At 35.1% G+C, this 14749-nt stretch overlaps 1 protein-coding gene across 7 annotated transcripts in view; it reads right to left on the reverse strand.

The window, feature by feature from the left end:
- Positions 1-14749, reverse strand: part of LOC102224710 (disks large-associated protein 2-like) — a 102308-nt gene that overhangs the window by 22601 nt on the left and 64958 nt on the right. For 3 of the 7 annotated variants that reach the window (XM_023347554.1, XM_023347557.1, XM_023347559.1), the window contains 2 exons: positions 14031-14323; positions 4214-4258 (listed from right to left, as the gene is read on the reverse strand). In XM_023347554.1, the coding sequence (XP_023203322.1) occupies positions 4214-4258; positions 14031-14323 (338 nt within the window). Of the gene's footprint in view, positions 1-4213; positions 4259-4548; positions 10975-14030; positions 14324-14749 lie in introns of those variants that run through there. The other 4 variants (XM_023347555.1, XM_023347558.1, XM_023347560.1 and 1 more) reach the window with 4 other exon arrangements.

Raw genomic sequence — 14749 nt, forward strand, 5'->3', positions numbered from 1 at the left:
AACAGTCGTAAGCAGTTTTTCTGCATGTAAACTGTTATTCAATAATATCTGTGTTTTCTTCTCCAAATGCATTTTCTTTTAATAGCCCTGAAGCAACTTGTAACCTTGATGAGCAATGTCCACAATCAACATTCCTCGCAAGGCGTCTTAAAAAAGTTGCTGTGCTTGAAACACATCTTTGTCTGTCATAGCTTTGCACAACTTCCTTTTGTAGGCAGTTTTATTTACTTATTTGAATACGTTAAATGTTTCTGTATAATAGTAAACCAATTCCCAATAGACTTTAATTCTGTTGGCAAACAGTTTTGGAATAATAGCAGTTGCTAGGAATGTGTCTCATCTACATTTCTTTAAATCTACAAAATAAACATCATGACTCTTAATTGTTTATACTTTGAACTGAAACACACAACATTAAATAACATTCATTTAAATATGTAAACATTTTGCTCTCCATATCTGTTAGACATGCATACAAGACAGACAGGAAATTATCAACATGTATATGAAGCTACAGTCGTCGTATAAATATCATCTGAAATGATTCTCAATTTTTAAAGTAGACAAGTACTTTTAAATGTGTTTTACAAGCTAACCATTAAGCCATTCAGATAGAGATTGTGTCTCTTGTTAGAAGGCACAATCCTTCAGTCATTTTTGGACTGCACTGTAAAAGTAACGCCCAGAAAAGACTTGAAAGATCATCGGGTCCTGAAAAAGCAAAGCAAAGTGTTGTAGGAATAAACTGGAGTAGCTTTCTTGTTACACATGAGCAGAATTAACAAAATGAGATTAAGACAACAAAGAACAACAAGAAAGTCAGACAGAATGTGGTGAGAGACCCAGACAAAGAACACAGTTCTGAACTGGAAAGTAAGAGAGTCTGTCTCTGTTCTCTATTTTCACTTTTCAAAAACAATTTAAGAACTATGCATGCTGCACTAAAGCATTTGGACATTTTTAAAGATTCATTTGCACATTTTGCTAAATTTAGCAGTGATTGGATTAAATAATTTCACTTGTGATATACTTACAATGTACACATTGTACTGTAAATTTGGCTTCAACTAGCATAAGCCAAATTTTGAAGACTCAGAAACTTTAGTGTTTTTTTTTTTTTTGTTTTCTTTGCAAAATCTGGTTGAGATTTCCAATTGATTATTTAGGTATATATGAAAAGATCTAATAAAAGGAACATGCATCAACTCCATGGAATTTTGCTCATGCTAATTTTGTCACAGAGAATGTGACAGACCATTACTCTCCTTCATTTGCAGCAAGTATTCTCAAACCTGTTCCTTTGATTTCATGACTTAAAATTTCAAAAACAAATTGACACAAATTGCTCAGATTGTGTCTCCACTTCGTCCAACTCCCTCCATTTGCGCTTCAGGCCGTTCTTGCCAAAGTTGTGGGCTCAGACTGGCAAAGAGGTGCTGTCCAGGCTGCTCAATTGGGGGTGTATTGTGAATGAATGATGTGCAGCGATGTTCCTTACATGAGCATGGGGGCTGAAAATGTAAAGAGTGAAGGATGACATGTATGTAGATGCAATAATATGCATTTCTGTAAAAACTCTAGGTTATAGCCTATTATTTTCAAATTATTACAATATATGGACAACAATATATTGTCATATTATAGGGAGACTATTATTTTAATCAACATTAAAAGGAAAGTATCATCTTCACTTTAGCAAAAAACAAAGTGGCAATATTTCTCCATAACAAGACATGTTATGACCGAATGTGATGCGTAATTACACCTTTTCATTTGTGACAGTTTCCAGTCTTTTTTGTTAGACTGGAAACTGAACTTCTTAGAGGTTTTCTTCAAAAATACCACCGTTCCACACATGCCAGGTTAGTGAAGTACTTAACTAGTGGTTGTCCTGTCAACTTATTCTCTCTCCATGGGGGAAATGGTCATGTCTTTTCTAGCTTTTAAATATTTTACTGTGTGCATTCTTCAGTTACATGTTAATTTCAAAGTAACATTTTGTTTAAAAGGGAGTTTAAGAAAACACCATCTGTTTTTGCAATGTTTACCAAACGAAGCTCCTATGACTGTTGTTGGAGTGATGAATGAATAAATGGGAAAATGGATGAATGAATGAAAGATTAAGACAAATAGGACCTCATTCCAGATGATGGTACTGGACTTACAATTTCTTGAACAATTGTTTTGAGAAGGCCTTTACTTCTTACTAATTAAACAATTGTAAAATATAGCCACATACATATATACATACAGTGGTGATGCCCCCATGGTGCAAAGTGACTCGACCTTTTACCTAAGATCCTCACAACAAACCAAGACAAATCAATGGCCAGATAGCAACACCATTTTTGCATGTTAAATTGCAGATCAAAACAATAGCAGTATTGTTTGAAAGAGACTTCTACCAAATAATTTCAATTTCAAAACCAGAATCTGAATTTGGAACAAGAAGGTTTGATATTAAAGGTGGCAAAATCAAAAAGTCTTGATTGAATGCTTTATAAAAAAAGTTTGGAGAGAAAACAATTTTTAGGTCAATAAGCAATTCATTTTTAGAATTTGTGAGGTCAGAGGTGTCTTTTGTAACACATTTCCTTCACAAACATTAAAACTTGATATGTTATTTATAAAGATAGACCTTTACATGTATATCTGACAACTAATAACTTTGTCAAAGAAAGTAAATAAACTAGAGAATAAATGGAGATGCAAGCCTAATACTTATAATATTAACTTTTTGCTGTAAAATGCTTGCAAACCTCATATTTTCAAATATGATCCCAACCTTGTTGATCGGTGACCTTAATCTAGCAGGTTTCAGCTTGATCAGAGCTAGCCACTGACTGGACAGTTTACAACTTAAAATATCTAATGTTTTGTTTTTGTTTTTTTCAAGGAATACAAAATACTTATCGGATCACACTAACAAAAATCCTCTTCAGAGTGGACGTAATTACTGAGAGAAGAACATTCTAAGGTCAATATTTTCAGCATCACTAAGGCTGGGAGCAAGACTGTACTAGGAGAAAGGCACGAATGCTTAACAGCAAAAAAGGTTTTGTCAACTTTTAACCTCCATCTCTTATCGGACATGCTTTGATCTGGAAATGTTTGCAACCTGCAAACCTGGCCTAAAGCTAAAAAGAACTGGACTATTCTAGGGTAGACTAAGGATCTAAATCATGTTGGAATAAAGACTACTGTTTTAGTGATCCTACCCTCAATCACTGTTCTCTGTTAATACACTTTTGTAAACCCTTTTGTCTTTGTACCAAATACAAATGATTACACAACAAAAGAATACTTTGCTAATCAATGGAAAGAATAATCTAAATTGTCCAATCCAAACTTAGCAAAACATAAGACCAAAAATAAACACAACTTTTAATGAATCTACTCAAATGTGAGCTTCAATTTATAAAATGAGTGACAAAAAGTTGTGCTTTTTCACAGTATTGTAATTTTATGATTTGTGTCACCCTCTCTAACATTAAACTAGCATCAGTTTTGCTATTTTACATGTTGGAAAGTGACAAAAAAAAAGTTATAAATTATTGCTTTAGCAAAAGACATCATTCAGGGCAGCCATTGATTTGTTGTGGTTTGTAGAATAATGTTGTTGATTATAATCTACCTTACCAGACAAAGTTTTAAGATAGGAAAAGGTAAACTACTGCTTGCTGATTTTGTTTTCCTCTGTTTACCCAAAGAAAATATATAAAATGGCTAAAGCAAGAAAGTGAATCACTTATATTGATGAATTGAACAAAACGGTAACATTAAAACAATATTAAATCATAATTAAAAAACAAACTAAATAAATTAATTTATGAGCACTATACCGTGTACCATGGATCTCTCTACTATGGTATGCTCCACCTTAAATAAATTTGAAATAGAACATTATGTATTAATTTTTTCTAATTTCGTTAAATAAATGCAAAGGTTGCCAGTGAACAAATACAAGGATAGAAACTACTATTCCTCTGCTACCGTTCTTGATTTTACTTATCATATAGAATCTTTAAAATTCCATTGGATTCAATGTAGAAACAGATGAACACATTTAAATGATTTAATATATATGATGACAGCTTCAACTTATGATGCATCTTATTTTAACCAAAGTGAAAATGTTCATGAGAGACAAAATGTGTGAAAAGCTGAAGTAACAACATGGAGAAAAGAAGATTTTAAAAAAGCAGTTCCCTACCAGACCTACCGTACTCCCTACGCCCCCCAGCTAAACTACGGGCGCCTAAAATAGGGGAAAACAAAAAGAAAAACAAATAAACCAACAAAAACAAAAAAGATGGCAGCTCAGCTGAAAAGAAAGGCATATTGAAGTAAAATACACTCTGCCTCATCTATGTAGTGTGGCTGTAGTGTGTTCAAATGTGTAGATATTGGACACGTGCTGCAAGTGAGATTTATCTTCGAATGCGTAGTAAAGCTATGACCCCCATTTTGAGTACCACAAACTTAAGCATGATAAACATTTTAATCCATTGTCTTCGGTCATTTTTTGAAAACACATAAAGTAAAAAAAAAAAGACAAGAAACACCACAGTAGGCAATGGCCATTAAAGAAAATGTTTTTCTTTTCTTTAGTTTAACAAAATAGACAAAGGCTAACAAAAATGCAAGCTAAACAAATGTTTTACAAAAAGAAATTGTCAGAAGTTTTCCTGTAAACTGCAGTATGAATAGAAAATAACACTTTATCCAAGACACTCGCATTAAATAAGGGAGAAAAACAGAAAATGGGAAAGAAGGTTTGTATTCTAGCAGTTTTACAAGGTCAGAGTCCATCCAGAAACCTTTGTCCTACCTGGACTTCACAGATTTGGCACAGTTGTTGCATTAAATCTCTGGTTTACAAGTAAAAGGAAACAAAACATAATGAGATGAGAGGGTGCTGTGACATACTAGCTATTGTAAGCAATCCAGAAACTCTCACAAACACTTACTTTAGATATTTCATTACACAAAATAAAGTTGCATGTTTAAAAATAATGGTGACTATCCAGGTTTTTTTCTTCAGATTTGTTAAATATTTAATTCTGTGTATATAGCTATATTTATATATCATTTTAAAATATTGTTTAGATCTGTTTATTTTGCTACATTTCCACTTTGTTCAAGGAAAGAATAACATCTTTGGGCTATGTGATAAAATAATAATGACAAACTGGAATAATCTATGTGGGGAAGTTACCTAGAATCTATTGATTACTAGTTAGCTTATTTGTAAATTGAGAAAATTTACAAAAATATTAGTATACAATATTAAAAATTATATACTAACAGGTCTTTTGGGGTGATAATATACATTCACAGATAATAAGCTGTGAATGTACACACAGCTGTGTGTAATCTGAGAATGCTGTGTACAATCTCAGAATGTACACAACTGTGTGTACATTCTGAGTGATGTAGAGATGATTATTTTCTACATAATGGCACAAATCATGCAAATGCTACTACATGGCAGTAATCTCACCAACAACCTCTTAGATTTTTAGCATTATGTGTAAGTTATAATGTTAACTATCTGAGAAAAGCATGTATGTTGTCAGTAAACTTAAAAATGAACAACTAAATCAAAACATATGTATAATTTTGTTAATCAGTACTTTTCCAGGTTCCATTCTATTTCAGCCAGTCACGCTTTGTGTTATTTATTAATAGTACAACCGGCACATACTTTGATGGTATACATATAGAAATAAAGGACTTGCATAGCATGAATAAATGTAAATTGAAGACATCATGACTTGCCAGTCTACAGCACCTTTAAATCTGTTTACACAATTAAAACAATAGGAAGATAATTGAATCAGAAAATCTAGCGTAAACATCTTAAAAAAAAAAAAAATCAAAATAGTGGATATTTTTTTAGATTCATTGGATTACTAAAGGATGTTTGTCACAGTCAGGAGCCTTCTCCTCTGATTTATTTGCAAAAATCCAGCATTTGGCCTCAGTAATGATGTTTTAAGTGGAGTAATAAGTGAAAATATTTTGGAAATTTCTTCTTTGTATTGCAAGTGGCTATGTTTGACAATAATCTCCATTGCATCCAGCTCTTCCAAGCTCCATGGTTTAGTGTTGTTAAATCAATAATAAGTAAAACATGTCATTGAGAAATTCTCCTTTGTAAAAAATATATATTGGATTTTAATCAATTTTACTGAAAGAGCAAGGAAAATACGTATTAAACACATCAATGTTTTTCCTAGTTAAAATTGGTCTCACGTTGTTATTGAGGTGATCTTCATAAAAGATGCCGGTGGCTACTAAAAATAGCAATTCACACATACAAAGATATCAAAGTGAATAGGTCTATTAATTACGTGTCGTAAATTGGAATGACTCTGGGAATAAGCATTTCACACCTGTAGTAAATTTGATGCTAAAAGATATTCAAAACCATAAAAATGTATGTAATCTGTCAGTGCTTATAGTGCATATAATATCGGTGTGTGTATATATAAAGACCTAATTTATGGCCTATAAAATTTTTTATTACTAATCTCTCAAAAGCGTTTTATGATTGATAAAAGCAAGGTGCTCTTCAATACTTTTGCAGCTTCTTGTTAAACCTACTGATGGAATTGTTTACATTTATATTTCTACAGATCTGAGCATTCCAGTGACCCATGTCGTACCAAACACCAGTCACAATCAGGAATTTCTTCCAATATTTATAGACAGAGGAATCAAAATAATTAGAATAGCTGTTCAAGAGTCACTGACCATTGTGAAAAAGACTAGCCACATTGGCCTCTGTGCACAAGACTCCCCTGCTGAAGATAAAAACATGTAGAAACGATAATGTTTGATGCAGAACATTTGAGAGGCCAATTAAATACTGGGAGAGAACAGTCTGGTTAGATAACATAAAAAATTAACCTTTTGGATGTCTTTGCACATACCATGTTTGAAGAGGAAATGACATTGATACACTTCATGTTCGTAGCAATTTTAGAAATTGAGAAAAATGTTCACATGTTCAAGACATAAATTTCCCTGCTTTTTTAGACAGAGCAACTGCAAGAACCCTAGGGTCTTTTCTGCAGTTTCTTGTATGGCCTTAAGTTCAAATTTAAAGTGGTTCAACTCTTTATTAATATAATTCAAAATATTATATGTTTGATAAATTTTGTCTTTTGTTAGTGTAGAAAGGGAGCAATTTTACTTTTTATAAACTAATGCGATAATGCCTTTCTTTTTATTCCTTTTCAATGCTGCAAATCTCTTTCAGATTAAGTGCTGTCAAATGTTGGCTTGTTGGTCACAGATCTGTTCATGTCTGTGTGAGCTTTGGTACGCCATGTCGGTAAAGTGATACAGGAGATGAAATGGCTGTGGCAGTTATGAGACAAAATAATGATTGAGACCCCCTATCCATTAAGACAGGAGTCCACCTTAGCCGTCACTAGTGAGGCGGTGTTGGAACATTCAGCGGTACTACACTGCACCTCTGGGGACATTTCTAAGAGGTAGAGGCCTTTGTCGGCTCTGATTGTCTACTTGTAGGGATAATGTTTAATTATTACAATTCAGAAGTTATAAACTGCCCGAGTCGGGATTATGGGAAAAATTCTACAATTGCTGATTATGATCAAATTAACTCAAATTAAAAGCAACATTAAAAGAACTGATGAAAGTCTGTGTTTGTCATAGTGTCTTTTAAAATATAAACTTTAACTGATAAGACACTGTATCAAACATGTGAGGGCCTCCAGTGAATACCACATACAAAATAGGAGAAATTACAAATTTCATCATATGTGCCAAAAGAAAAAGAAACAGTTAAGTAGTTAACAGTAAAACAAATAGCTGGGGAAGAGTAAGAAGTAAAAACCTTTTTGTTAAGAACCACATTTACCTCAACAATTCCTCGTAGTTCTATCAGAACACAGTATTTTTTGTAACTACAAACAGTACAAGTTTTGAATATAAGTTTGTCTATATACAAAATGATACATGTATATATTGTACATTTATAGAGATGTAACATAAATTTAGTTTGTGCTGGAATGGATTGAACTTAATATTTTCATCCTTCATGATCAGCATGAATCGCTCTCCTGTTTTACCTTCCTGACGAAGTTGGGTCTCATGGTCACTCAGATTGAATCATTGTAAACAATTCTGTTTGAGGATGAAGTTTTGCAGAGCCTTGAGACGAAGCATTCAACACAGTGTTGTGGAAATGTCTACAAACTTGATAGGGTGTTATATTCCTGTCATTAGATCATGGTATCTTCTATTTAAATAATGTGGCTGTGTAGTTTATTAACCAACTTGTTATAAATTTTTTCAGGAATGCCCATTTCCGCTGCAACTTGCTACAAATGGATGAAGGCAATGTCAAAGGAATGCTTTGATTGAAATAACTAGAATGTCAGTAGTATATCAATATATTCTTAAATAATGTATTATTTAATGCATTCATTACAAAACTATGTTTTATAAAGTTATAAACGTATTCACAGTATTTTTTCAGTATATGTAGGTGCTTAAGATGTTTCTACATAATGAGAAACTGGAATGAACATGATCTATTCAGATTAATGTGCAGAAACATGCCACTATTTGCCTCCCTGTATAGTAGGTGTTTTTGGACCAACCAGTTCTGAAGGCTCACTGACAGGTTAGGAAAGCTGAATATGCTCATAGTGTTATTTTTTGACTTTGAGCTCCAGGTATTAATGATGATTTAAGTTAATGACATACCAGAAAGCTGTAAATAGGCTAACATCCTCATAGCCATATGTTTTCAACACATACTGTGTCTCCTATGCATTTTGTGCAGGATTGAAGGAGAGGGAGGAATGACCGTGAAGAAACAGGATTGCAATGAGGTTAACTTTGTCTCTGATCAAACAGTAAAAAGTTTGCAGCTTTGACTATTGGTTGTGCCCGGTTTGTGTAGTATTTACATGTCCTTCCTTTGTATGTGAAGGTCACTGATTTTCTCTCACATACTTGAGATTGTAATTTGAGCTGGTGTAATTCTAACCAGGATTATGGGACGTGTAAATCTCTGGCTTGAATGATCCGTTTGTCCGAGATTGGGTTATACAAGTAGAAGGGAAATTAAGAAAATTCCTCTGAATGACTGAATGAATTGCAATCGGAAGGTGAGCCCCTGGAGGAATCTCACTTCGGCAGCTTGTATGAGCATCTTGTTCCTTTGGATGTGATCCATTACACAAGATTACATGTAAAGGCTTGTTGATGGACAGGTAAACTGAGACGTTCCATTTAAGTTTCTGTATTTTTTATTTGAAATTTTTGATTGTCCATGGGATGTTTTGAGTGTCTATGCCAATTTTCATAGGATTTTCTGTCACATATCTTAGTATTTTAACTTACTTTCCTTACTATTGTTGTAGGTAATAAAATCCTAATAGGAACTTCTATAAAACAAGGAGAAATTTCTCCTGATAGGTACCTAAACCAAGAAAAGGTTTCTGTGGTCCAAAAACACCTTTTTATTGATTTGTAAATTAGAATGAATCCCATTTCTCTTTTTACTTCAGCTAAGTCGTGCCCCTATATTTGTTAAACATTGACACCAGTGGTAAGGGTATTCTAATTGTACTGCATGATAGATGTTAAGGGTGAAGAAGTTTGGCTTTCTAGGCCTGATAAACGGGCCTAGAAAGTATTCTTTTTTTTAATCACTTTTTAAAACACTTTTGACTAACTGAATTGATGTTAATTTAATCAAAGATTTAGAGTCACCTTTAAGACCTTAAAATGGGATTCAGTCTAAATATTCCTTACATTTTCTATTATGCGAACAGTATTTCTCTCTCTCAGTAATTAAGGTATGTAAGGACAGTGAAGGATAGCTAATGATGCACTTTTTGGCACTTGAGGATCTGAAATATCAGCCACATTCTCTCTCGCATTCATATCTTACCTGACTCTGGTGTAAAACAAAATCACCCTCTTTTATTCCATGGCTTAGCAAGACACTTGTTAAAAAAAATACTTGGAAACTTATTGTAAGCAGTTCAAGAGATGACAGACTGTGTCTGCATAGAGTAAAGGGACATATAACAACAGCTTTTCTTTACATATCTGGCTCTTAATCTGGATCTTTTTAAATCCTTTTACAGTATGCAGAAAATGCAGATGATTAGAATGACATAGACAAATATGACATGGGCCCACTGGTGTACTTTCTGCTCCACAGTTCTAGACTGGCACTTCTGTGACCACCTGTGTGGCCACTTGTGTCTGACTGCTTATGAGCCTTTTGCTTCTTGTTAATCTCCCATGGGAAGTCCTCTATTGGTAGTGGACTTGCAGGACTGCCGGACCCCTCCGGTGTGCTCTCAGGAGTTCCTTCGATGATTTCAATTCGAGGTGGGTCCATAAAGTCCATAATGCTGAAAGGTGCTGGCTCTGGTTGACACATCACTGACTTGTCCTCTGTATGATGTCTAACTGACCAGCTTGAGCCTGCTTGAATTCCTATGGACACTCTGTCGTCTGTCTGTGTGGTGTTATCACTGCAGGGCTCCCGGCATAAAGTCCACATATTGTAGCACTGAGTGAAGTTGAAGAAGTTGCTGTTGAAAGTTTTTAACTCTCCACAGACATCTCTACGCAGCTCTGCTAGCTCGTAGCGCATTGCAGAGATTTCGTCCTTCCATTGCAAGTTGAAGGCAGCAACCATGTTGGCAGACTCCTTGAAAGCCTGGAGCGCTTGGGGTACTGGTGGCTCAGTGGTGGCAATGGGTGAAGCAGCAGGGACCCTATATGAAGGTGGCGTTGCTGGGGGGACGGAGATGGCTGTTACAGTTGAGCTAGTGCTATGCTGGCTTCGAGCAGCGGCAGTCTCTCTCTCTAGCCGCTCCAGCTCTGCATAGGCAGAGGAGCTAGCACCGTCATCATCCTCTATCATGTCATCATTTAGCAAGGATGTGGCATCCACAAGATCATATCCCTCTGCAAGAAAGATGCGAGTATGCAAATTTAAGGACATTCATGGTGAAAGGAACAACTGGAACATGATTGGATTAGGATTTAAAACTAGAATGGTCACATATCTATGGAAAACTTGCAGTATGTGAGAGAAAAGGAAATTAAAATGCAACAGACTTTGATATATACACTTTCAAGTGTTTGCAAAAAGGAGGAACACCCAACAAATCACGCCTGCTACATTAGAACTGTGGAAAACCTCAATATTTGTAATGCGAGTGGAATGCAAAGCAATGTTTCATCGTTTGCTTTTTAAAAATCAGTACTGACATAAATTGTCGACTCATTAAATGTTATACATAATAGAAGAGACAATAAAAATAAAAAAATGTCTGACACTTTGCTATAATTATTTCCAAAAAACTCACATACTGTAGGTTTTCACAATGTTTTTACACTGCCTTCTCAGTCCTCACAAGGCTTCTTTCCATCTTTTCACTGCACAGCACAACAAAAAGTAAAATACATCAGTCATTATCAATCAGAAATCCTTTCTTTGAGGACCCCTTTATTTGAGCATGCCAAATATGTCCCAGCACCGTGTGCCATTTTGTGCAAAAGAAAAGATGTAAAGGGAGTAGAGGAATCACAACCCACAGGGTTAAGAAGCAAATATGAACCCTATTGAACAATATCAGGTCCAAAGTGGCTGATAAGACCGTGCAGAGTTGTATAAAACCCAGCAAAAGGGAGAGGTACACTCTCTGCCTCCAAGGCCCCATCAGAGCGAGGCTGCAATCCCACAGTCAAAAACAGCTGACAAACTCAGTTCCAAAAGTTAGACTTTGCCAAAAATGGCCTTCAATTTTTATGGCAAGGAAGAAATAAAATGTACACATGTACAGCAGGCAGATTCTGCCCTGACAAATGGTTGGAGACAGTGGCAAAGCAATGACATTCACTGCTATTTTATGATTTTGACATGAAAACATTCTGAAAGCTCTTTGAAATTACATTTCTGATGTGGTTACACTTAGAAAATGGTCTAAAAACATTTAAATAGAGACATGATCAACAACTCACAAAAGCCAGCATCACATTCATCACTTTAAAATTCAATATTCAGTGGTACAAATGTTAAAGAAGAAACGATGTCTGAGATTTTATGAGTTGTTTGGAACTGTGTTTGCTACTTAAGATAACTTAAACTTTATGGTTCTATAATTTGTACTGAGAAGGCAGTGCAAAAACACACATATACATAGATATGTATGCATGTCAACATTAAAATACCTGAAACAATCATCCCTGATGCCTCCAGTTGTTCTTTTCCCCTGGTTATCCTTCAACATCTGGATGGTCAAATGTAGAGGGGTTTGTAGCTCGTCTGCCCTACGGAGCATCATGGGATTCCTTTTCCCATTCAATGGCCCTCTAACCTCTGGGTTCAAACTAGTCCTGAATACTACCATTATAAAAAAAAACATGACCTGATATTGTTTTTAAATAGCCTTATTTGGTGATTGCATTTATTTCAAGACAACTGTTCTCCAAGAACTGTGCAAAAGGACACCAATGAACAAGTTTGTAATTAATCACCAAGTAACTATTTTTTCTGTGCTTTAATAACTTTTATTATAACCTTACTAACCTCTAAAATACAACCTTACTCCAAATGATTTTTTTAGCCCAGGCCTAGCTGAAGGATTTAGTGCCGATGGCTAAGTCAATAGAGTTCAGCAAATAAGACGGTGGGATTGGAGACCTTTATCCATAGTCGTTCAGTCACGAAGAAATTGCAGTTGGAAGGCCAATTAAGGATAAAAGATTAAAAAATGAATCATTCTCCAGATTCAGCAAGAAAACAAAACCAACAGAGAGATAAAAGTGAAAATGTCTCCAATAATAAATTGACATCAAAATGTACAAAGTTATTGGATATAATATCAAAAAACAGTTCATGTAAATAGATAAAAAAAATGTTTCAATAGGGTTCATAGCTTTACTCTTGCAGGCAAACACCAAATACATTTACTCAGGAAGGTAATACAAAAATTCTGCTTGCACAAAGATGCTGATGTATTTGAATCTGTTAACTGTACTGCATGTATTGTGTTACATAAGACCATAACACTAATTCAAATTGTATTAGAAGAGCAACATATTGTAATTCTAGTTCATTCAAGAGTCAGTAATAAATAAAAAATATTTTGAAGTTGGGGTTCAAATCTACATCATCATTTTTTTAAATCACCTTTGCGTAGAATGCAGTCATTTAAAAATCTTAAATAATTCCATCAACAGCATAGACATGAAACCTTGTAAGGATTTAACACTGCTGTTTGTAGTTTTATGCACCACAATACAACAGCTTACTAAGAAAAAATAGTGAATATGTTCCTTAAATATTGACAATAAAAATCAGTTCCTTTGTGCAACCAGCAAGTGTGTGCACATGTCTTCCATTCTCTAAGTCTCCTTGACTTACCTTAAATTGGTTTCTGTTTTTTAGTTATGTGCTTAATTAGAAAGTCATTTGCAAATTTTGCACTCAATAGAGCCAAGATAGAACAGTTGGAAGGCTTACCAACCACTAGAGCACATCAGATCTCAACCCCTCCCTAAGTAACTGACACGCTTTGCCACACATAAACCATTACAGTTGAGCATGCTGAGGGTAAAGTCTACTCCTATTGTGCATGCCTTGTGTAATGGGACTGTGCTCTGATGTGCTGTGATAATTCACATTGTGTTGGTTTGTCAGGATAGTACTAAGTAAATTGTAAACCTCATCTTTAACTTCCAGATAGTACAGATGTGGAAAATTGGCCAATGCACAGTTCATGCAAATTAACAGAGAAGCAAATCCATCTAAAATACTAGGAGTAAGCAGTGGCAAAAACAGACATAAACACCAGAAATTTCAAAGAAAATGAAAGGACTTCAGCCTGGCATCTCTGGATCTTAAGGGTTCCCCACTGTACATATGTAGGTATGTCAGGTTTGTGCGCATGTATACGATGTATGACGATATGCAGACTAAGCCCTCTTTCATTTTGGGGGGGAGGGAGTTGTTTTACCTGTTGTGGATCTGAGAGTTGAAGTGACAGTGGAGGATGTCATTGAAGGCAAGCAGTCGTCATCTTGGGAATAACCAGCCTGAATTGCACGGAGGTAACTGTGGCTTCGAGTGCGGAACGAACCAGGCAGGTCCAAGGCCTCCATGGCCTGTGATTCTACTTCACTAAAAACGGACTCGCAAACTGACTCAAACTGGCCATTGATCTCAGTCTCACTCACCTGAGAGACAAAAACAGGAATAGCAGTCCTTAATTTTTCCTCTTCCTTTCTCTTTCTCACTTTGATTCTTCCCCTTTGTACAGCAAATATGAAGCAGTGTTAGCAAAAGGAAAGGCCACTGTAAAACTCGACCTTAAACTGAATGAAAGTCAGCTCAAATGGAGACACTGCAGGTGACAACAAGAGACAAATCAGAAAAAGATACAGAAGCTGTTATAAGACATGAGATTGACTATGACATATAACTAATTATGCAAAATATTAAAACGCATTCCAGTGTCAATTCATTGTCTCTCTAACTCTAGCAGGTATTTTGGAGGTAGTGTATGATTAAAGATGCACCGAGAAATTGGTTGGTGGCTGAGTTGGTTGTTTTTGACCTGATTAGGTCAAAAACAACTCCTACTAAAAAGAAGTTGTAGTGGCTGTGGGTGATTTGCTAATGGGGAAAGATTCTACTGTTCTTGTCTTTGTCTTGATGAACGTTTTTTATTATCTT

This window comes from Xiphophorus maculatus, chromosome 15 (assembly GCF_002775205.1).
Source record: "Xiphophorus maculatus strain JP 163 A chromosome 15, X_maculatus-5.0-male, whole genome shotgun sequence".
NCBI classification, from domain to species: Eukaryota; Metazoa; Chordata; class Actinopteri; order Cyprinodontiformes; family Poeciliidae; genus Xiphophorus; species Xiphophorus maculatus.